At 47.9% G+C, this 24,440-nt stretch overlaps 1 protein-coding gene across 1 annotated transcript in view; it reads right to left on the reverse strand.

The window, feature by feature from the left end:
- Positions 1–736: 736 nt before the first annotated feature.
- Positions 737–24,440, reverse strand: part of LOC126534540 (inactive tyrosine-protein kinase 7-like) — a 169,845-nt gene continuing 146,141 nt past the window's right edge. Inside the window, exons 9-13 of the mRNA XM_055072445.2 lie at positions 23,676–23,948; positions 13,287–13,478; positions 12,348–12,596; positions 6,950–7,182; positions 737–6,188 (exon numbers count right to left, since the gene is read on the reverse strand). Of these exons, the coding sequence (XP_054928420.1) occupies positions 5,610–6,188; positions 6,950–7,182; positions 12,348–12,596; positions 13,287–13,478; positions 23,676–23,948 (1,526 nt within the window). The 3' untranslated portion in view covers positions 737–5,609. The remainder of the gene's footprint in view (positions 6,189–6,949; positions 7,183–12,347; positions 12,597–13,286; positions 13,479–23,675; positions 23,949–24,440) is intronic.

The raw sequence follows: 24,440 nt of genomic DNA on the forward strand, positions 1-24,440 counted from the left end.
CTGAATTATTGTGCGCTTGTATGGGTTACCACCACGAAACGTAATCTTTATGCACTTCTTCAACTTCAAAAACGAGCACTTCGACATGTAGCGAATGTACCTTATTTACATTCTACTGCGCAACTTTTTGAAAGTTATAACATAATACAAGTAACTAACATTTACGAATACAGGCTACTGTATTCTTTCTGCTTCGGCTCCGAAAAGTTTCAAATATTTTTAAAAAATACGTCACGACATGAATATGACAGAAGTGATGCGCGTACCCGCAGCAAAGACAGATGGTTAGTACCGTACAGGCGTACAAATTACCTCATGCAGTCGCTAAGACACACGCTACCTTCACTGTTCAATAAAATTGTGAAAGAAATTGTTATGACAAATACCTTGACTCGAAAATAGCTTAGAGCATATTTTTGTAAAGAAATTTTTGAAATGTGATCTTTGTAATTATTGTAAATGTAACCCATTGCATTGTATATTGTATTTGTATTTGTACTGCTGCCATGTGAGGTCCTTCAGGCACATTCAAGCTGTATGTCGCAGCTTTTCGCTTGGAGGACCCCCAACAATTTTGTTGGAAATAAAACATATTGATTTGATTTGATTTGAACTAATTTGCTATAAGAACCCAATCCATCCCCCTCATTCGCTTTCATCATGCTTGAACTGTAGTGTAGGAATATGACAAAAAAAAAAAAAACATTCTGTGGATAGAACATTTACAGACTACAGGTTCACTTTTCTGGCAATGTTTATTTTCTAAAGAAATTCTCCAAGGCTGCTCACCTATTTACAGAACACACACAACAGTCACATGGCCTCAGGGCATTTATAATGCTTGCATGTACATACAAACAGAAAAATTGGCCCGTGAATGGCCACAGAAGGATGACGCTTCGCACAAATGTCCAAAACAAGCACAGAAAGCCACACATATATGAGGTGAACTTAAATTTTATGCTACTATTCACAATAAAAATAAAGCACTTGAATGACAAACTGGAAAGAAAAGCATAAAAGCAGCAGAGAGAGACCACCGGTCGTCTTCATTAACATCAGCGGTTCAAACAGCATTACAGCAGCCGCTCAAGACCGACTTCACTGCAGTCAATGCCTCTCACGTACAAAGTTCCTGTGACTTCTATTTCTGTGCATGGACTGACAAATCAAGAATGAGCTTACGTTGTTGATTATTGGCTGCCTTGGCTCAATATGAGCTTAGAGTTATGGCTTGTTAGGTCTTTACAATCTCAAACATCTTCTATGAATGAGAAGCCGTTTTGAAGTAGTAGCAACTTCCATTGTCTTGCATGAGATGTGGAACATGTCAACAATGTGCCTGTTCGATTGCTATCTTATACGATTTTTAACATAATTACCTGAAAAGATTTACATTTTATAGGCTGTTGTGATAGCGAGCTTGTTTGCAAATACAAACATTTCATTGCACTATGAAATTTTGAGCGATTACACATGTACAAACTAAGAACTGAGTCTTCTTGAACCAGTTCAGGTTCACTGAATGCAGGTCATGTTACATTTTCTCTTGTTTTTTTTTGAAACATTCACATTTATTCATAGCCGATAGTAACTTTAGTTTTATGTGAAACAAACCTATTTGGGGAAAAGGAATTCTGGGAAACAAAAAAATGTATCCTGTAAGGCATCATGTAGTCAAGAGGTCACAAAGCTCATTGTCCGTCCATTAGTGAAGTCAATAACGAGGCAAGGCTGCACATCTAGGTGTTCTTCCGAGACGACAAAACAGTGATATTGATTTATTGTAGTAAGCATTAAGAGATTAGGAAGTTAATTTGAATAAGAAGTATACCTATATTAATAGCAAGCATATATATTTCTCTGCATTTTATTTTGCTCATTTCTATGTGCATTATTTGGGTAGCTATGGCTTTAATTGGCCTGTGACCCCTTCAGTCCACAGCCCCGCACATCGAAACGGCCTTCAATACTGGCACGTAAAGATTTCCGCAACACATGACATCTAGCCAGGGCGGTTTTGGGAAGAAACATACTAAACAAAAGCGGCATATATGAAGATCAACGACAAGGCTAATAAACATATAAACTCTGCAGTTTTATGGAAGAAAGTTCTGTCAAAAATAAAAAATTTGCAACACTGTGGTGTCCTAAATCTTTTAGTAATACGACAAATGGCTTGCACATGACAGGGATGATGCCATATGAGTACCGCACTTATGGATTCCACAGGACTATAAAGATAACAGCATGGAACAAAAAGAGCAGTCTTTTACAGTGTCAGCAATGTCCAGCAATAGTGGCAATGACAATGAAAGCACATGCTATCAGTGTGTTATAGACGGGTTCTGTCTTGATTATAGTAAACCAACTTTATAAGAAACATATGCATTGAACAAATGCCTGCAAATGTTCCATCATTGCTCAAGATGTCGAGCATTTCTTCAAGACAGTAATGTGAGGTGTTTCGTGACAAATTGGTATTCTGTTACCGTGAATGTAATCTCAAACTCACCCATGAGGGAAACTAAATAAATTTTGATGAAGAAAAATGACCCATCCATACCAGAATGACAGAGTTAACAAGTGAAAGTTGTTCTTTGCATGCAAACATACATTTTACACACTAAGCAGGGAAAAAAATCATAGCAGAATGTTGCCTCCAGATTTAAAAAAAAAATGTAGCTTGAAATGTTTTTAAACATATCATGACATTTAGGTGTCTGGGGTTGAATAGCATAAGTCAAATGATTTGATCCTAAAGGTGTATGAAATCTAAGTTCATGACAATAAATACAGCAGAAGGGTTAAGATGGATGAACCAGCCTGCTATTCGATGTCTTTAGATGCTTCGACAAGTATTCATCAATGAAACATACATTATAGTATGGAGATGACTGTGACAGTGAGGCCAGCTGCTTGCACATACAGGAAGCGTAAGTCGTAATCAGTAAGGGACAAACATTTTTGGACTGGGCATGCTGATTAAAACATAACTTCATCATCTTAGCATGCAGCTGTAATTGAAGGTTGGATTGCCATTATTGCCCACCAAACTTTGGCATGCGACATTATTCTGGAATGAAACACAAACCCAAGAAAATAAAGTAGAAAGCACACTTTTCCATTTCCATAATTGTCAGCACGCATGTGATTCATTCACAGACATTTAACTTTGGGGCTACATCACATAAAGCGCCTAGTTATGCAAGCATCACGTAATGCAATTTTATGTAAATTAAAAAAACAGGCACATTATTGCATTTCTTCTAATTAGCGTTTCATTCCAGCTTGACAGTACTAGTCATTCTGAGCTGCTTGCACTGGATGTGGCAATATTCAGCCTATTTTATGTGGTTTACAAGCTCTTGTTTCTAGCGATACACTGCTGCATTCGGAGGCTTTTTGTGTGTACAGCTTTGCCGAGATATATGCCACGAGCAAGGGTGAACAGGACGCCGATAACGCTATTCCTAGTTTTCTTGTCGTTCGTCTTCCTTGCTTATGGTACACATGCCTGGTCTTCAAAAATGGACACCAGGAGTGATACGGGACAGGCACTGCCTCTTTTTCTGTGGCTGTAAAAGCGTGTACTTGCCAGCATGTCCATGTCCATGTTCACACTGCAACGTGAATTTGTTAACATGTGGTTTTGAAAGCATATTTTGCATGAATCACCTCGCTATCTAATAGACAGAGATTATGCTAATGCAAGTCAACTTGTGAAATTGCAGTGTAAGACATCCGATGCCTAATTGTGATTCATTATATAACTACATAACTAGCTGTGTTGACAGTCAACCACGAAGCTTCCTTTTGTATGCTCTCTAATAAAGATGCTCATAAGCAAAGAACAGTGTTCGTGTCTTAGCACCAAGGTTGAAATTCTGTGGCAAATGTGCTGGTTATTATGCAGGCAATGACTAATGTCAGCTAGCAGAATTTAGCATAGGTAACTTGGCCATAGCCCTAAGGGCTGGGAAGTTATTTCCATACATGCACCATACTTTATATAAAAAGACTACTTCTTGTGTATATTATGTACTCATAATTATTCTATGCCATGCATGGAATCATGATGTAAGCTATATTATACATCATGCACACTGAGTGTAGAAGAATGTATTTTGCTCCGCATGTAAAAAAGCACTGTCCAACATTTATAAAAAGCACCACATTATTCTGTAGGTCATGAGTGGTGAATAGACATGACTAGCCCAGGATCGTTGGACTTCGCATGGATAACTTGTCAAAAGACAGAAAATGATGGACGAACATTAGACATCCATATGTACACAAAACAAATCTGTCCACAACGAGACAAATAATAGGTATCAAAACATGTAAAGACATAAAAGGCTTATAAAACATTGTGTAAAGTGCCATTGTGACAAGATAGTTTGTTGGTCAAAGGACATTTTGGATTGGCATTCTCATTTTCTGGTGGCAAGTATAGTTGGCAGTTCTTTAGCCTCCGTGTCGCGCAAGATGTCCTCTTATAAATACATGTAAAACACGCTATGATAAATGACATTGTATACCTTGTAAAAAGTGAGTCAAAACATGTCTGCACTTTTGTAGAATATTGCGATACAACTTCACGAACATAAATAAAGGATGCCAAAAAGGGCTTGCTTTGTTTCATGCTGATTTTACTTAACACTGCAATGTTTTAGCCGCTGAAATGCTCTGCCACATTTTCTAACAGATGCTTGGTGTTTATTTCCAATTTAAAGATGACACCCTAGTTCTCACTACAAGGTTCTAGAACTTTATATTAAATGCTTTTGTAGTAAGCACAGTAGTTAAAGTTAGGCTATGTGTGGTGGCAGTGCCTCATTTATTAAAAGATCTTATGAAATCGTGTTGCTTATCAAATGAAGTGTCTAAAACAATTTTTAATGGCAGCAGAAAGACAGGGTAACCTTAGTAACCCGATCCCAGCTTTTCTGGTGTTTGTGAATGCTGGGCAGAATTCGAGAATAAATCTATCTAAATTTATCATGATACTTGAACTCACACATTAGATAATTGTTAATAAATGTTCATTACGGAGAGAAAAAGAAGTGGCACCCACATTCGTAATGCAGAAATGCATCAGATAAGTTGTCCTTCTCGAGCAAACAGTACCTGTGCAAACAAGCCGGCAACTACCCCCCCCTCACCCGAACCCCTCGACCGCAGCAAAGGTACTCTGTACGATCATACCTTGAATCAATTAAACAGGCAGGGCATACAGATAGCCCTAGAGAAGTGCACAATGTCTCTCACATCCAAACAGCAGTCTTTGACATTGACAATGTGCCTGAAATAGCGGAACTACCAATATGAATGACCATGAATCTGGACATGATTCAAAACAGGATGATGTATGCGGCCTCCAGATGGTGCTGTCTGCAAAAATGTCCCCAATCCTGACAGTGACCTTTGGGAAGGAAAGACTACCTCCGGGTGGCAGCAACACATTTGCAATGCCAATGACTCCTACCATGGCCTTTGAAATAGCCCGGCACCTCCATCCCCACTCCCTTTCCTAATTAGGCCCACCGTTCTGAATGACCCTGAAATCGAATGTAAACGCTAAGCAGGGTAGACAAGGCATGCGGCCTTCAGACGTTGCTGTCCACGAAGATCTCGCCAATCCTGACGGCAACCTCCGAGAAGGAAGGCCTGTCGCGTGGTGACCGCTGCCAGCAGCGGTCCAGGAGCTCAGCGAATGGCGTTGGGGCACTTGCAGGTGCTGTCCAGCGAAGCTCGGAACTCTTGAGCAGCCTCAACACCGTCGCGTCGTCCTTGTCTGCGTGTGGCAGCAGGCCCTGGGTGAAGACCTCCCAGGCGAGCACGGCAAAGGAGTAGACGTCACTCTTCGTGGACCACTCGTCCTCGAACAGTGCCTCGCCGGGCGTCCAGCGGATGGGTACCGAGCGGTTCTGATGCATGGCGTACTCAGCGGCATACGAGTCACGGCACAGCGCTGGACAGCTGACCTTGATGTCGACCCGTGAGGTGATGAGGCAGTTGCGTGCCGCTAAGTCTCGGTGCGTGAAGCGGTGGTTGGCCAGGTGCTCCATTGCAAGCGCCACCTGGTGGCAGACACCAATGGCCTGCGCCTGGTTCAGAGGCGGCGGCTTAGGACCTTTGCGTTGGCTGTCCTTCTGAGTGGCCAGCAGAAACTGCTTGAGGTCGCCCTGGACATGAATATAGTTCAAGAATGTCAAGTGCTGGACATGTGGTGAATGCCGAAATCGAGCGATGCAAGCTACTTTTGCATGGCCACCGGCTTAAGGATATATCTTTCGGAATGCAGCCATACAGCCGCAGTAGATTAGCGCTTATGAAGCTCCCCTGCTGCTCTCGAGCTCACAGGTCTGGTTCCCCGCCACGGCGGCAACATTCCGGTGTGGCTTAATGCGAAAGTGCTTGTGTACACATATTTAAGCACACTTTCGAGAAAGGCACATAGCGAAAATCAACTGGAAGCTTTCTACTAAAGTGACTTTCTAATTTAGATTCTAGAGGACCAGCGGATGAAGCACAGAAAAGAGTGACACAGAAATTTCGGACACTGCCCCGAATTCGGCCATCTGTCGAACTCAATAAGGAGCATGAAAATATATTAAAAAACATCAAACAAATTTTAACAATTTTTATTTAGCAACGATGAGAAACTCTGACAACACACGCACTTATGACATTTAGTCGTAGCTTCCATATACAGCGTTATGGCGGTGTTTTGCCACCTATTCCATTACCCTAGGTGACCACTGGTCATCTTCTCTACTCGTCACGCGACCAACTTGACTTGGTTCTTACTCTTAACTTCACCTATACATTACATCCGCTCAACCCGTTCACTCGTATACTGCCGACTTCTCGTCTCTAAAACGTATCGCACCTATCATCACGCCTATATTCGGAGCGACGAGGTGCGGCAGCATCACGCACTCACCCAGTCAGTGTACTCCATGATGACCAGGAAGGGCTCGACGTCCCGCGAGACGCCCAGCAGGCGCGCGATGCCCTCGTGACTCAGCTTGTGGAACATGTCCATCTCGCGCTTGAAGTCTGCATGTGCCCACTCGTCGCGGGAGTGCAGGGCCTTGACCATCACCACCGTCTCGGCCTCGCCCTCGATGATGTTCCTCGCCTTGGCCAGGAAGACGTCGCCGAACTCGCCCCGACCTGTGCCCGACGACCGGTCACGAGTAACGTGTTAAAGAGCAATGGCATTATTTACCTCGGCTGTGAACTGCAGCTTAGGGAGAGATGAATTATACTCCTCCGGTCAGCCCCAACTTCGTGCAAGACATTTGCAATCGTGCGCAAGCTCCCTGAACTGCACTCAACAACAAGACAACTGTGAGAGCATTAACACAGCGACGACGACACAGTAACGATAGCGTGACAATGACGAAGTCATGACGACTTTTACTCCGTCCACAGACTCCGTACAATGCAGCGAAAGCGTGAGCCAACCAGAAAAAAGAGCAAGTACAGCGTCAGCTCAATGGACGGACACTGGAATGATTAATAGCATACAAATGAGCCCTCCTCTCCCTTCTCCGAAGAACGTGGCCGGCTTACATTGCTGATTAGCTCACGTGCACGAGACCTAGCATTCGCTGCACAGCATAAAGTTGGTTTGCCCGAGTAGAGGTTGCCGTTCCAATAATATACATGCGTAAGTTGTATCTCTATGATATATTATATAACGATTCAGAGACCATGGCACAGCCATGCAATTTAGTCTCAGCATAATAGAATGTATGGCCTGTAGGACACATCTCTTTCGGACACTTTACTCTTACGGTTAAATGTCAAGGTCGGTACAAGGTCACAATAGTTTTGAAACTAGCATGTCGGCAAATGCCAGCGGTACGCAGCTCCATTGAGGAGTCTGTGCATTTGTCTTGCATAACAAGCACGGCATTACAAACAGTGGCGAAGCCAAATGGGAGTTCCCCTTCCAAAATTTCTGTGGTAGTGTGTGGCCTATCCAACTCTCCCTTGTTCCCTCGCCAACCCTGCCCCCGGTCAAATGCATGCGCCCTCCCATGAAAAAAAATTCTAGCCTCGCCACTGATTAGAAATACTAAAAAAAAACTCAGTTTCTCCAGAAATACGAAGCACCAATTGCGACAGCAAATTAGGAGATAGCTATACGAAGTAAGGATAGTAGCTTTACCAGAAGCATCAACTTGTGAACATTCACTTACTAACTAAATTAACAATGATATGATGTGTAAGCGCGATTGAACGAGGACGTAGAAAGAAACAAACACACAGAGACAGCGCTGTCTCTGTGTGTCTGTTTCTCTCTAAGTCTTCGTTCAGTTGCGCCTACACATTCTATCATGGATTCAACTCAAGTAGCCTGCCAACATGTTTTAACTAAGTTAACCAGCACGGTGTCATGCGTGCACAGGTAAACATAACATTTCGCTTGATGAGCGCGGAAACTCGCTGTGAAAATGCTGGAGTGAGGAATCGGGGCAGCAGCAGCGATCGAATTGACCTTTGTGCACCTCTCGCTTCAGCGCGAACGAAACGTCGAAATAACGATAATACTTTATTGCACAAAGCACAGCACATACGAAGCTACTGGCACTACGCACACTCTGCAAACATCGCGCTGCAGATCGCTTTCAAGATGAAGGCCACGTGGGCGCGCACTTTGCCCACGTCGCAGATCGCTTTCAAGTAGAGTGTCTAGTACACTCTACCAGGCCCCGCACACTCTCAAGTTCAACAAATGGCCACAGAGGGCGAAAAATCAATCGAGGCGCGTTTCAGCGTAAGCGCGCAAGTGGAGCTACTGTGATTTGGTCGGCTACTTTAATTTGAGCTTTCTCTGCTAGGGGCGCTGAACATGCTGAATTTTTTAATTTACACAAACCATTGACATGAACAATCGAGGTGTCTAAGGATGCTTTTTTACCTCAGGCAAATAGGCAGTTGATTTTTTAAATATTTGATTGTTGAAGCTGCTTTTTAGTCATAGCGTCAAGGTTTTTGTGCTCGATTAACCACCGACAGCCGACAGCCTATTGGTATCGATGTGTTTCCTGGCCGTTGGCGTTCGAATACTACGGCGGTAAAACGTTTTCGAAAGCATGCTGGTTTCGTCTGCGAGTCATTACATAGACTTGCTGTAAAAAGGTCTACTCTTGGCAAAGAATAGTGCCTCATTTTGTTTAGGCGTTGATTATCATAATGAATGCGGCGGAGGTTGAGGGAGTACGCTTGAAGGTACGTTTTTATGCCGTTGATCTCCATAACACCGCAAGTACGCAAACCGATGTCACAGAACGCCCGATGCATCATTGTGTGTTCTCCGTCATCGCTTGTTTGCTGTATGCCTACTAATTCTTCATTTCTTCAAGTGTTGTATCCTCCTTTTGTCCTTGCTCTCTTGTGCTTCACTTACAGTATGTCGTTCCGTCAGCTGTAATGCGCATTTGCAAAACCAATACGTTTGATAAGACGCAGTGGTTATCATAATTTCACTACACGTGTATTAAGCTGGCACATATGGTTCAGATACAGATACCTGTATGCGAACTTGCACGACGTTGATGCGGAGATTAGGATAATTATGACACCGTAAGGAAGAGGCAGCTGACGGCCGTATAAGCGTTTGCGTTCTTTCCGCCAAACTACCCGGCCTGGTAGTGCTGTAAAGATGCTGTATAAAAGTGACGCGCGGTGACAGGGAAATTATTATACTTAGCAGCCGACCGTACGTTTTGTAGCTCAGGTCTTCTTTCTTGTGCGTTTGTGCTACCCTTATTAATGAGCCATTTCTTGACTATGTAACCGCGTTTGTGTGGATGCGTAGACGTGTGCTTTTTGTTGTACTTGTAAAATGCAAATAAAATATTTTCAGGCTTACTCAATCTTTGGTGTCGTGTGCGTTTATTCCAGTCGAGGCCATCGTGCCACCTGGAAACCGCATTCTGTCAGTAGCCCTACACGATATGCAACAGCTGGAGCGCGGCGGCACAATTTAACTCAGGGTAACGGCGGCGTAATAAACGAAAAACCGCTCGGGATGCCCTTAAAAGTCAGTTTAGAGTGTGCCTTAACTCGGTATGACTCAGCGCTACATGTATTCTGCTGCGCCTCGATCGTGCTCCCGCCAGTTTGGTTGCTGTGTGGCAAACGTAGCGCCTATTAATATGCAGGCGCTACGTTTGCTACACAGCAACTAAACTGGCGGGAGCACGATCCGAGGCGCAGCAGCCAGAAACCCAGTAAACCCACAGAACACCTGGTAAAGCGTGTGCAAAACCCCGTTTCCGTTTCCTGTTGTACAGCGCCACCTGTGGTCGCATACTTTAGTTCACGACGCCACCGCTATGCTTATTTTCGTAGCACTGTGGAAGGTACAGTTTCCCTTCTCTAAGTTTGTATAGGTGTTCTGTGACTCTACTTTCAAGATACGGCGCCCACACGGCCGGGCCGTAAGCAGCAGCCATCGGAAAATACCGCACCCCCTCCCTCGCCTCACCCCCGTGCCTCGCCCGCGACAAGAGAGGGCGCGCCTCCCCTTCCTCGCTCGCACACGCGAGATTGAGCCGGGTTCGCCGGCTCACCCTCGCACGCTTTCACTCGCACATTCAACATGCGGCGCGCGACAATTTTATCGCCCTAAAGCCCCCGACCACACGTATGCTTGCGGACGCGCGCAAGTGCAGGCGGTGCGGCATGGCTCGTACGCGTCGAAACGCGGCGTGATCTCGGGGAACAGCTCACCTCTGTTATCGCGCGCTTGAGTTGCCTCGCGTCGGCGCGCCTGGTTACGCAGTTACGGCGCGGAACGTTCAACTCTCAGTGAAGCACATTTATATCATGCAAGAAAGTGGTTCTTCCTTCCTTTTTGCGCTGATCTAACAGCTATAAAGATATAACAATTACGTTTATGGATATCGAAGCATCTTGAAACGCTGTCGATAACAAAGTACGAAGCGGCGCCTGCCAAGGCGTCTGTGACTCAGTGAGCGTGCGCTGTCGCACGTCTTTGTGGATGCAAACCGCCATTACTCGCGAGGCGCGGCAGGTGCTAGGCGCGCGGCCGTGAGCTTGCGCGCGTCCGCAAGCGTACGTGTAGTCTCGGCTTAAGACTTCATACAGAACCTCCCGGCAACGGCAGACCTGGTCTGGTAGGTTGCCATATTCTGGCACTCCGTAATGAATTTTCTTGCCATTTCGCGGTGTTCGGAACACCGTTGTTCTTATTCGTCTGTGACGACGCAACGGCCTGTATCAAATTAGTGTAAATATTCCCGAAATCTGGCTATACGGAAATGATTAAACCACTTTCACGCTGCTTGGCATACACCACACATCACATTTGGGATGAACATGTGTGTGATCGCTTCCTAGTTTATTTTCGGAAGGATTGAAGGCAATGTGCAACGTAACGTACACAATGGGTCTCAGGAGGTTAATTTAAGCTCATGAACACGCGTATGAGACGACACAATGCTTAGAAATCGGCTACGGAGTGACTGCTCGTCGCACTCCTATATAGTTGCACGTAATGCAGGCTCTTAAGTTTTTTTTTTCTTTTAATGCAGAAACATCAAATGATTTATCGAGCGAAAAAGCCGGCGTCTGTAGCAGTGAAACGCCACCTACTTTCCCATTGGCTGCGACGCCACGTCATGAGCGCGCCTCGACGGAGCAGTGCGGCCGAAACGGTGTTGCGTGAAGGGAGAAGGCATCGCCGCGACGCCACGTCACAAGCGCGCCTCGACGGATCGCATGCGGCGACGGGAAGCCGCGGGGCGAGACGAGTTGTCGTGGGCGAGGCATGCACTGGCGTGACGCGCGCGTGCGGTCGCCGCCGTCTCGCCCTCGGAAGCCGGCGCGCGGTGCCCGACCCAGCTCCGCAGGCTGCGCTGCTGCTCACTGGCTCGGGCAGCGAGCATTGCTGTCGCCTGCCGGCCTTGGTGGCCGCTGCTGCCTCCTCGGTCTCTCGTCGCGCAGGACGCCGGTGACATGCGACGCTGGAACCCCAGGCTGCTGCTGCCTGTTGGCTCGGGCAGCACGTACCGCTACGGCAGATTACTCGCAGCGCAAAACTCGAAGGACCGCTCAGCGGCGTTCAAGTGAACATTAATTCTTTCGCATTCAAAACTCGTAGGAAGTGCTTAGGTGACCTCGGATTTTCTTCTTGTTCGCGCTTCACGTAACACAGACCCCAAGTCACCCTGGATAATTATGTGCGCAGATGCTGATAAACGTTAGCCCACCGACAAGACTTGCATGATCACCGTATTAATAAAGCTACTCCACTGACCTAACAGGCGCGGGTCACGTCGGACAAAAAGCGATCGACTCACCGAGCAGCATCATGGTGTGCAGGTCCTGGCGAGGGTAGTGCAGCTTGTCGTACGAGTTCCGACTGCGCCTCGAGTGCTGCGAGTGAGAACCCGAGCTGTGCGAGAGCGCGTCGGCCGCGTTGCCGTCTTTGCTGTCGACCGCGCAGCCGGCGATGTGAGGCGCCACGAGCGAGTCCCGCGCCGACGCCGTCACAGTGACCGCCTTGTCGCGCATCTCGGTCGGTGCGATGTCGTCGTCTGGCTTGGCCACTGGAAAACATGCGAATGCGCTCGGACCAGACGGGCAAGTTTCTCGTTGCATACGGTGCACCATGATGAAGCACACACATTTGGAAGAAGACCGCAAGCAGCGCGGTATGGGCGCTGCCGGATCACTCTGGCGCGAGACTCGAGCTCGAGGCATCCGATTTTCGCCAGCACGTTTTGGAATGTCCGTACTCTATTCGTACGAGGTTTCTAGATGACACACCTAGCAGTTTATTTTTCATGGTACTTCTTTACATTCTCGAAACGAGCCCAGCTGGACAAACAACTACCGAAACTGATAATTTCTCAGAGCGCACCGGGTTTGTCCCCAAACTTCTAGCTTTGCCAACGCACCACCTTACGGCCCCCCGCTATCCCTTTAAATTTCAGCATTATGCGAGTGGTTCGTCAAATAAGTGCACTCTTGGGTTAACTATAGTATCTAGTTCAACGCGTCTTCGCTTATGTCTATCGCTTGCGAACGCTTCTAGTCGTAATAATTAACAGCTCCACCGCAAAGGAAAGGTGACGTTATGTTCAAGCAAGCAAACACACTCCCTGTGTCGTGTTGGTTATGCATCGCCCCCCTGCCACCCCCACCCCTCCTTCACCGTGGCCTCCGAGATCAATGCTGTGCGCGCCAATTCGGGGGTCATCTGCGTACTACCGACCGCGCTCTGCGAGGCGGCTCACCTTCGGAGGAGACCTGCAGCAGCAGCATGGCCTTTCTGCGCGCCCGGCGGAACCGGCACCAGATCATGAGTCCCATGACGAGCATCATGTAGATGGCCGCCGCGCCCAGCGTGATGGTCACCGTCTTGGCCATCGTGTTCTCGCCGGGGTCGCCGACACCGGGCAGGCTTCCCGACGAGTAGCCCTCGGAGTCTGCACGCAAAGCGCGAGTGTTGTACATACACAGATTCATCCACTAATACACAGGGACGCTAGCAAGCAACAATAAACCAGTTCAGAAGGGTAAGCTACCTTTTAAAACCTTCTATGTTCATTACTTTGAGGGGAAAAATAACAATGATTATTAGCGGAAGAAATGAAGGATAAACTACTACTTCCTGAATTTCGCGGCAAGAACTACAAGCCGGTACATAGTTGTGACGCAGCGGATCTCATAGAAGTGACTGGAATAAATCCACTCCCACACAAAGACGGGACGCAGCGCTTCTCCGATTTCTCCGTATTAAGTGTGAAGTGCGCGCTGTCTGCAGCGTTGCCAAACGAAATATCTAAAATTGGCAGTGGCTTAGCTCGGCTATGCCAGGATATACGTAGCGAAAGCTAAGGCATAGCATGGTTAGCCTTGGTTAATCTTGATTACAAGTCCAGGTTAGTCTGGTTGTCTAGCTATGTTGCGGCGTTTAGCCAGTCGTTTGGCACGCTGTTGATCTGTTTCCTGGGCGATTCGTTTCCTCTTCATCTCATTCCGACGTCAATTCCAAGCCTCCTTCTGCTTATCAGGATTGTCGCCGTCCATACTGCCGCTTCAACTGTGGTTGCGGCGCACGCGAGCTCTCCCATTAAATCCTCCGACATGTTATCAGGCATGCGACGCAGCTGGCGAAGCAAGCGGAGGCGAACGCAACGACGAGGAACGCGGTGTGACGTCATGTGCCTCCTCGGAGCACGGCCACGACAAAATCGCAAGTTCGCGGCCAGTAAAGCTTTCGCTTTAAAACTCGGCGACAGAGAACGTTGGCACCATATGTGCTACTGCTTTCGGCGAAACATGGCGTGCGCGGAGGAACGGGTGAATTTTCGGACGCCCGTCCTACATGCAGCGATATCTCCTTAGTAGAAACTTCATATGAGTGATTTTATGGTTTCAAATATTAACTCCGACAAAAAGCCTATAGGGGTATTCGAAATGCATAGTCATCTGGAAACACTGGCCACGTCCGCCATATTGGCTAAGGCGCTGTTGCGAGAGCGGCTGTATGATGTAAGGCTCGGCGATCGTTGGTGTGTGGCCGTTCAGGACTCTTGATCGAAAAAAAAAAGAAAATAGCCTTCACCGTCCATCGATTACTGAACAGCCAACCTCACTGTCAGGAACCAACAAAGCAAACCAACACTTACGTATTCAAGTGCTCGGCCCTTCCTCGTGCCGTTCGGTTATGGAACGCTGTTCCCAATTTCATCGTCTCCGAAGCAGGTACTGATAAATTTTGCCAGCTCATAAGTTCATATTCCGATGCACAACGATGACAAACGACATAAAGTACTTTCCCTTTTCCAGTTTTATGCGTTCTGTACTCAAGCGTTGTATTTCTGAGTTCATTATTTTGCTTATAATTCTTTTATTTTTTTATCCTGCAAGTGAAGTGGCTACTTTTGTGCGTTCTCATTTTGCTTGCCGTATAAACTATCTTTATGCCGTTTTTTGTATATGCACACTAGCGTTCCTTTTTCTTTTTTGTTGTTGCTGCAACGCTCTCAAGTTTGTATATGTTGTGCACACATTTAAAAAATTTATAGTGTCTATATGTATATGTACGTAAATTTTACGTCTTGGTTTGCGCCAATTTAGTCTTTACTGCGACGCCCCCCTTGCCCAATGCCTAATACAAGGCCCGTAAGAAAATTTTAAATAAGGAAATACCACTGCTGAAAAAAAAAACGAACAAGAAGAAACAGCCCATTGTTGCCGGCGTTACCAGTGATTCCTTGCTTCGCTTATAGCAGCAAAACAGCAGCGAGGTGACACCACAGAACAAGGGCGAAAGCAGCAACAATGCATGTATACAAAATAAGTAGGTAGCCCAAATTGGTACAGTCAGTCACGTTCAGGGATAGGTCGTCTAAGCCACACACACGCGCGCGAACGCGCACACACACAGACACACACACGCACACGCACACACACAGTTGACAGCGATAACAAGGTTTAGCGTCGCGACCAACTCTTTGGACGGTGTTGCAACTGTATGGAGGTGCGACATGGCTCGAAGCCGCACGCAAGACAGCTCCTGGACAGATGGAACTGCACGCTAGTTGCCAGGCGTCTTCAGAACGCTAGCGTCACTAGCACCGCGGCGCTAGCGTCCAGTGCCGTTGCGGGCAACGCAACCACAATGCCACTGGACGCTGCGCCACTCGATGCTGCGCGATATGAGAGTCTGGATCCCAAAGGGAAACCATCGCTCATCCAGTTGAGTTGAGTTGAGTTGAGTTGAGTGGTTGTAGGCTACTGGTGGGATTAGCCTTGCAGTAGCTGCCGGCAATTGCTCCACCGTAGCGACACTTAAAATACATAAATCATATAAATCAGCCACAGTTCTTTGAAGGTTCTTTGCACTCTACAAGTGCCAGAATTTTGACGAATACGTACATCAGTCAAGAGCATAAAACATGGTCAGAGTAACTTTGGTGCTTCAATATAGTACAACATCTATCTAGTACATCGAAGAATCCATATGTACCAACGCCGACGCCCACGCCAGCGACGACGGGGAAAATTTGCCAGGATTATCCACATAATTGCTATCGCTATAAAATCAGGTTCGACGAAGTTAAGCCAAAGGGAACAAGGACGCAGCCCGGTTGGAGAAGCGGTCGAGAAGACAGACCTTGCCAAGCCTTTTGTATCCGCACCTTCTGGAAGTGTTCTAGAAATGTCACTTTGATAGATAAAGCAATTACGCTCACTGCGACGCGCGGTGAGGAGGGATAGATCGCTCTGGTGCAGTGGCATGATAGATCACGTGTTGCGAAGTTATAAAATGTCGCAGTCTCGCCCGCAAGGGAAAGCGTTGATAGCGATAGCATAGTATAAGAGAACTACACGAAGGCTTGCAGTCTTATCGGCCGTTTAAAATGGCAGTAAACATTGCTTACTAATTAAGTTAACAAGCTTGGTGTCACGGGCGCCCAGACCAACTTGAACAGACCTTATTCGATAACCGCGAACACTCACTGTCACCACACGGGTGCGATGAAGAGCGCCGGCAGCGGGGAGGGAACGCTTCGTGTTGTTGCGTCTCGCATCACCAAGTCTCGCAAAATTGAGACTGCTGTTATAAGTATTAAGGCGGTGAAAAACAGAGGCCAAGAGACACACATAAATAGGTCGAACGCCACGAGATTACGCCACCTCCGAGATTAGGAGCGCGGGAACGCTGCGCGCATGAAACCTGCAACCATCTCGGCGCACCCTCAGATTACTTCACCTTCACATTACATCATCCGCAGATAATCTCCAAGATATGGTGCGTGGGCCGCGTAAGTGCTCAGCCACGGTCGGCCTATACTCGCGGACAACTTTCTGTGACGATGAAGGGCAAGCTACCGGGACGGAGCTTCTGCATATGTGTTACTACGCCGAGTATTCCGGCAGCGTCTCACAGCGCCTTGGATTTCTTGGACCATATATTAAATCGGCGCAGCTTCCCCGCGCAACGGCTTCGAATTTATTGCCCAAACGGGGAAAAGCAGAAAAAATAAGTCAGACTTGACACTGAGTAGTGTATCTTGTCTTATTTTCATGGCGTAAATAAGATCCATGTTTTCTCCTCCCCAGCGTAAACTAATGCGGATGAGAACGTGGGACTACTTTCAGGAATGCTCTTACTTGCGTGCACTTTGGCTACGTAGCTTTCCCTTCCGAAATTTGTCTTCGCGGGTCAAGGAAGAGGAATACGCAATGCTCGGGTTTCTGTAGTTTCACTGTGGTAAAAAATGCAGTTCTTGCATTTTTATTTACCCCTTTATTTCATAGCAAAGCGTTCCCTTCCGCATTAGCCGCATTCACATGAATGCAACAGAATGCGACAGTAGCGCATCACGTGTAATGCGATGCGCCAGCGGCATATATGTAGGGCATCACCCTTGCTGCGATGGTGGCGGCACACGGTGTCGCCCGTCGAAGGCAAGGCAGCGCTTTTAGACGCTTCAGGCGTCACGCCGCGCCAAAGCCCGACTAGCGCAGCCTATCAGCAGCGAATTCCATTTCCTAGGATTCCTAATGCGATGCGATCCCGTTAACAAGCACTGTGAAAGTCGACTTACACGTCCGAATCCACCCCTTCTGGCGCATTAATGTGACGCGCTTACCTAGCGCATTGGCCTCGTTTACATGGAGGCGATGCGCTAGGAAGTTGATGTGATGCGATGCGATGAAATGCGCCAGTTGTGGCATTCATGTAAACGCGGCTATTATTCGCACTCCGCGGCAGGTAGGTATCTGTTTCGCCTAGCTTTATTAAAGAGAAAGTAATGTGTGACCGACAGTGGAATCGAACCTATGCCGTCGAGCACAGAAGCCCGGTGCTCTCGCTAGGCCACGATCACACTACCTTTTTTTTTTATCGATCACAGGCATACTTCCTTCGTTACAAATGCAGCGAGCTCATTGAAAGACTCGGCAGGAGGGTCACGTGGCACTATCTCGCCTTTCTCGCCTTCTTTTCTCGTGACAGCTCGCGCTTTGAGGCGCCGTGTCAGACTGATAGCACTATCTGCGGGACCAGCCCAGTTTCCCCAGCGCTTTCCTCGTTACAGGTTACACTACGTAGAAACAGTGCGGCGTTCTGCCAACCTCGTGATCGCCAAAGTTCATCACGTTTTAACATTTCGCCGCCAGAGTACACACAAATGCCATCGCCCTTTCAGCATACATCACATGACATACGCGTAGTCATAGGTACAGTCAACCACAAAAGTTTACTGACCACGGGATCTCAGAAAACGTTCTATTTCCGAGCAGCCTGTACATAACAGTAGCCAGTAAAGCCGCACATCACAATGTTGTTCACATACACTGGTAGACCGTTGTAAATGCAAATACCAGGCTGCGTTGTGAGGGTGCGCAGATATTCAGCTTTATCGCAGATTTCGTGTTTCGTAAAATATGATGATGATGAAAGTTGATGACGTCACAATCAGCGTTTGTCTCGCTTACGCATCATCCACTACCCATGTAGAACCCAACAATTGTCACGTCGTACACGCTCGCGTCGAACGGCGGGCGTAGATGTCATATGCCTTTGCTGCCATACGTACGATCGCCTTCGACGTGGTCACAACGACGAGTCAGCCCGACGACGTGGTGCACTGCTATTGTAACACACGCGTACGCTCGCGATGCACACACACAACTACACGATTTACACAAACACGTTGGTTCACCTGGTAACGGTTTGCCGCACCTCAAAGAATGCAGCTTAGCGGAACCTGCAAAATGCTTTGCATGTAACATCGATTCCCACAGTTAGTAGGATCTCCACAAAATTCACTTCCCTTTCTTTTGTGAAGTTACTTATGGCATTCCTTACGACACGTTCTCCTTGTGATGGGTGATGTTTGTTTCTCTGCCTAGGAACAAGCAGCTTCAGTTATGTTCTGAGCACAGTAAGCATAATTCCTGCTTTAGTCCCGTTTATTGTGCAACTTATTGATATGCTAAGTGCATATTAGTGGTATTTTTCATTCGATTGCTTCATACGTGGCCACTTTTTACTTGCACATAATTTACGGTGCTTTTCTTGCGCCCCAATACAGTACCCGATTCCCAATTACTCCGTGCATACTGCGCGCGAAGCTCTCTTTGCCTATCATCCCGTGGTTTCGCCAGGGGCCGGTCGGCCGCTAATCGGGTTCTCGCCGCGTTAAATTCCTCCTCACTCCCTATAAAGAAACGCGTCCAGCGGCTGAATAGGAACCTCGGCCGCCCAGGACAGCAGCCCAATGTTCTCTAAACATTAGGTCACTACTCACACGTCTGTTTCTATCGTGCGAACGACTAGGTCTTTCCGACTGTCGTCGCGTGTTGATTACTATGATGATGAGTTCCGTACTAGCTATGGCACATGCCTACTACGCGCGGGATTGGCCACGAGTGCCAACACCAGCTAGCTCTTCGAGATTAACGCCGCGTGTTCATGATGATGATAATGCGTTCCATCCTATGGCGCATATACCGACAACGGGAGGAGATTGGAGAAGAAGCGGCCGGCACATTTAAAATGAATAAAAAGAAATGTAGAAGTACAAGCCAATACAACCAATAAAAGCGGCGTCACATTGTGTAGCACGAGTGCACATGCGCGCGCTCCGGTTTCCTTTACGCCAAAGACGCAGGAATTAAATTGGCCAAACTTAAAGCACTTCATTATACGTTTCACGAAGGCTTCGTTTCAAGTGGATTCCAAAATGTGCGTTGGATTCGTACACTTGTTTTTCATTTGCTTGAGAAGTTAATGCTAGTCTTCATGTGTGCGTGTGTAATTTTTTATTGAGCGAATCAATGGTATTTCATTTCAATTTCATTGCTGCCAAGCTGGTTGCTACCACTATTTCGTAAACTGAAAATATGCTATTTAGAGCTGGGCAGCCTAATCAGCAACGCTGTTTGAGACGCGTTAACAGTTGTTGCGCGTGAACTATTACGGATGCACCATATTTTATGGCGATAGCGATTATACGGAAAGTCCAGGCGAATATTCGCCGTCGCCGTGATGTTCCCCATAAGTGCTATACCGTGCCCTGCGAGCCGTGGGTACGAGGGAAAACGTGCGAGGGTAAGCAAAGAAGTATGGCGGCACCGTCTTCCCGCGCGCTTTTGTTGGAAGTCACGTGATCCAGCGCACTAGGAGTGGAGGGGGACTGATGAGAGCACATCTCCTGCTCTAGCCCGGCCGTGGCTGCACACGGCTGCCCGCGTGGCGGAGCGCATACGCGGCCCAGGCATCGTATCTTAATTGGAGGTAATCGGCGAGCGCATAAGCCAAGCGCTTACGGAGACGGTAGTTAACTGCATGTGCATTGCGTTCTCGCGGGCCTAGCGTTGGAGCTCGCGTATTGTAACGAAATCTTCGGATGGTCACTGTGATCCTCCAAGTTTGAGCTCTCCGATTGCAAAGGTACTCTGCATCCAAGTATAGGAGATATCTTGCGCCAACCGAACAGCCGGCTGCTTTTTGGCGCACTGAGAGGGAAGGAAGCGAAAGCCGATGGGAACTGCAGGTAACGCCGCCGGCGCCGCCGCCAATAACAATCGTGGCCGCGGTCGTCGACAGCGTACACGGGAAAGGGCGGGCTCACGAGACCGATAAGCGAACACAAATTCTTGGCTGCTCCGACCGGAATACTGCCTCTCGGCGCTCTAATCTAGAGTCGGACAATAGGGAAGAGCTATCTCGATGTAGATGGAGCGCCTATTTTCAACCAGTCGAATAAGAACTTGCGCTGAGATGGTTGTTTCTTTGTGGCCTGCCCAAAGTGAATTTAACCCTATAAATGTTACTTGGGCTTGTCTCACGAGCTTTGGCACTACGCTTAGCTGAGATGCGCGAGTCGCGAGCGCGCGCGCCTGGCGAAAACACGAGGTTCGTCAACTACATGGCATTGGCGCCAACGGGACGCGGCAGCACCACAATGGTCTCTTCGATTTGACAGCACTTGCTGAACTACGAGGGCGAATCAGAAAGTCTCTGCCCCAATGTTTTGTTTCTTTAACCGAATTACGGTTGTAAACGCGAACTCAACACATCCATTCCCAGCGGTGGCGCTTTCTCGGACCGGCCAGGCCTTATGTGCCGGTAGCTCCACGGCACGGCGCTGCTGTCAGTTGCTGAAGATGGCGGTTGTGCTCCACACGTCCAGGGCGTACGAGCAGCGAAGTGTGATTCGTTTTCTATGGAGCAACGGACGAACACCCATCGAAATCCAGGGGTAAATGCAGCCCACATATGAGGAAAGGTGTCGCGCTTTGAGAAGTGTGAGCTGGTAGTGTTGCAAGTTCGCAAAAGGGCCGTGCAGACTAGCGTGACAATGAGCGTTCGGGTAGGCCACGTGCATCACTGACTGACGACAGGGGCATCTCAAATTTGCTGCTGCGATGGGCCAAATATCTGAACTGGTGTAAAGAATGTGGAAAAATGGTGTAAGGTACGTAGAACAGTACGTATATCTATAATTACCTGCATGTGCCTTATTTTGGCTAATAAACAATATAGGGCCCTCGTAGTTCCGTTGCAGTGCCGTAAAAGCGCAGTGGCAGTTCCCAAAGCTCAAGTGCATTGCCGACACTGGCGATGCACGTTTATTTGCAAAAATGAACAGAAAAGCGCAAGCTTTGTCTTTGGCTCGGCGCGCTTGGCACATCGTTGGCATCGTTACGGTCGTAGCGTCTTCTCGTAGCCACAGCGATCCCCGGGCGTTTTCTGACTCGGCGCTGCTTCTCGTGGCCCTCGGGATGTCTTTTTTTTTTTCTTTTTTGCCTTTTAGATGTACTGCGCACACAAACACACACAAGGTCAGGCTCTGCGGCAGCCGGCATTTGCTTGGACGCGGCCACGTCTTCTTGCTGGTCTACGGCTACTTGCGGCTCCTTGAACAGACGCGTGATACGCTAGGCATCTGCGGTGGTGTCAAAGAGAAGAAGAAGAAAGAAAGAACTTTTGACAAAAGGCGTCTTTTTTTTTTTTTTTCGGCGGCGAACGAGCCCAGCAGACGTACAGTATGGCCAGCGGGGAGAAGCAGGACGAAAGACGGCAGAAGTTCGCCGCATGCGCATCGCGACGCCTAAGTAATTTTACTTGCCCGCCGCTTAGAAAACGTATATAGCCGTTTCCGTGTCTCAGAAGCAAGCCATTTATGTTGCGGAATGGAAAAACATTTTGCCGAACGACATTGACACAAAGCCACAAGCTGTCGGGAGTTCAGCTGCCGCGCTTTTATGCGTGGCGTGGAGGCACGCAGCCAGGCGACGTAAGCGAGAGGACTCACTGGTTCAAGCCGCAGAAGCATAAGTGAAGCGACATACAGGCGTGTACCCTGAAGTTCCAAGCCGCAGAAGCAGCAGCAAAGCGACATAGCACAAACGAAAAACACGTACGCGAAACATTCTTTCCTGTCACATACCACAGCTATATAACGCGTATATAATTTCGCATTCACACTCGCGACCATCGTGTGGTCTTTAGAATATCGCTCCTCACCCTTTGGTATACACGGCTACTTCTATCGGCATAGAAGAAGCCGTGTATAGCTTTTGCGGTAGCTGGGTAGCAATGCTATCGAGCGAGCACTTTCGTGTTGCCGTGACACCGCCGAAAAAGATGGCGGATGGCGCTTGACATTTTGAATATCCGCTATTTTTCAACATAAATCTATTTCAGTACTACACATTTCAAAACACCAACTATTTCTAAAGAGAGAGTGACATTTTATGCGTTCTTTGTACTAGTAGCACATCAAGACAACGGATTTGTTGCACGAAATATCGCGCTCGTTTGCGACTACGAAGCAGTACAGAAAACTCGGCTCGCCACCATCAGCAGCAGATATATTCCCGGACTTCTGTGATTACAAATCAGCGACAACTCTATTACCATCCCCCGCAACAATGGCGGTTGGCAGAACTAAATACTACACATGAAGGAAACTGCACAAGTCGGCACCGTCGTAAACACGGTTTAGTCGGAACTGCGAAGATGGCGAGATCGTACCCATTGCATCGTTTACAATCGTGGCAATCTTCAAGGTACCAGAAAAAACGAACGCCGTCAAAACGCGCGTTTGCTTAAAAGCGACACCTAAACCAGAGATCAATTCGATACAACGATATTCCAATATACCGCATGATTTTTGCCCGTCCTACGATTTTCGTTATATCGGGATCTCACTTTACACTGACAGAAAACAGCGCGAAAAGGACAACATGGGGACGAAAAGCAGCCAGACGGGACAAGCGTTGGTTGCTTTTCGTCCCTGTTTTCTTTTAGGAGAGCTGTTTGCAGTCAGTATACATGAATAACTAAATGATCCAGGTAGCCACCTCGTTCACTTAACAAAGATGGAATCAAACTTTTTGTCCGTTCTATAGGCGCTGTTCGTACAGCATGGACGCATACCAGCTACCCCAAGTTTCTCTGTTGCACCGTACGTACAGCTGAGCGAAACCCCTGGATGCAGGCGGCCCCCAGAGTTCCTACACGACCGCGCGGTCGTTGCTGAACGCTCACCCGAGCAGGGCAACGCAGCGTAGCTACAGCGGCGAGTCACGTGCCACTTATTCGGCCCAATGCATCACGCAAGTTAGTGGCAAATAAAGAGGCTTCACCCGCTCACCGAGCACGACGAGGCTGGCTTCGACGCGCCGCAGGCCACCGCTGTTTCCGGCCGTGCAGCCGTACTTGCCGTCGTCGTCGCGGTGCACCTCCGAGATGTAGAGGGAGCCGTTGTCGAGGACGCGGTACCGCTGCGGGTCGAAGTTGTTGAGCACGTTGTTGCGGTCCCACTGGATGGTGGGCACGGGGTCGCCCGTCGCCTTGCAGTGGAGCATGGCGCTGTAGCCCTCCACGGCTCGCGTCGGCGACGGCTGCACCGTGAACCGGGGCATCACTGCGAGGGAGAGAGGAAAGGGCGACAGAGCGAGGAGTTAAGCCAAGCGGGCGCGTGAAACGCTACGATGCGGAATCACATCCCCTACTCGATGTAAGCGTACAGTCGAGCGCGATTTGAAGGTTATCGCGCGAGCGTCAACCAGCCCAGCACTCCAGGCACCTGGCGGCCGGTTTCGGGTGAGGAAAAATCATGATTTCGCACTCTTCTCTCCCTCGTTCGCTGTTACATACAACAACCATCACCCCGCGACAAACTCACCGCCCTTTCTCTCTATTCTAAGCTTTCCATTTGTTGCGATAAAGTGTGGAATTGGTTACCTCGTATCTTCGCGGGCTTAAGCTAATGTTCTTGGTCACCCATTCTTCCTGGCTCAGCAGCAATGACGTTACATAGGCTAGATACAGCTTCGTAACGTTCAATTTCAGATAATACCGAAGAATACGTCGTGCCCACTGCGATCACAGCCTGTTCGCAGAACCAAAAAAAAAG

The sequence above is a fragment of the Dermacentor andersoni genome, chromosome 7, assembly GCF_023375885.2.
Source record: "Dermacentor andersoni chromosome 7, qqDerAnde1_hic_scaffold, whole genome shotgun sequence".
NCBI classification, from domain to species: Eukaryota; Metazoa; Arthropoda; class Arachnida; order Ixodida; family Ixodidae; genus Dermacentor; species Dermacentor andersoni.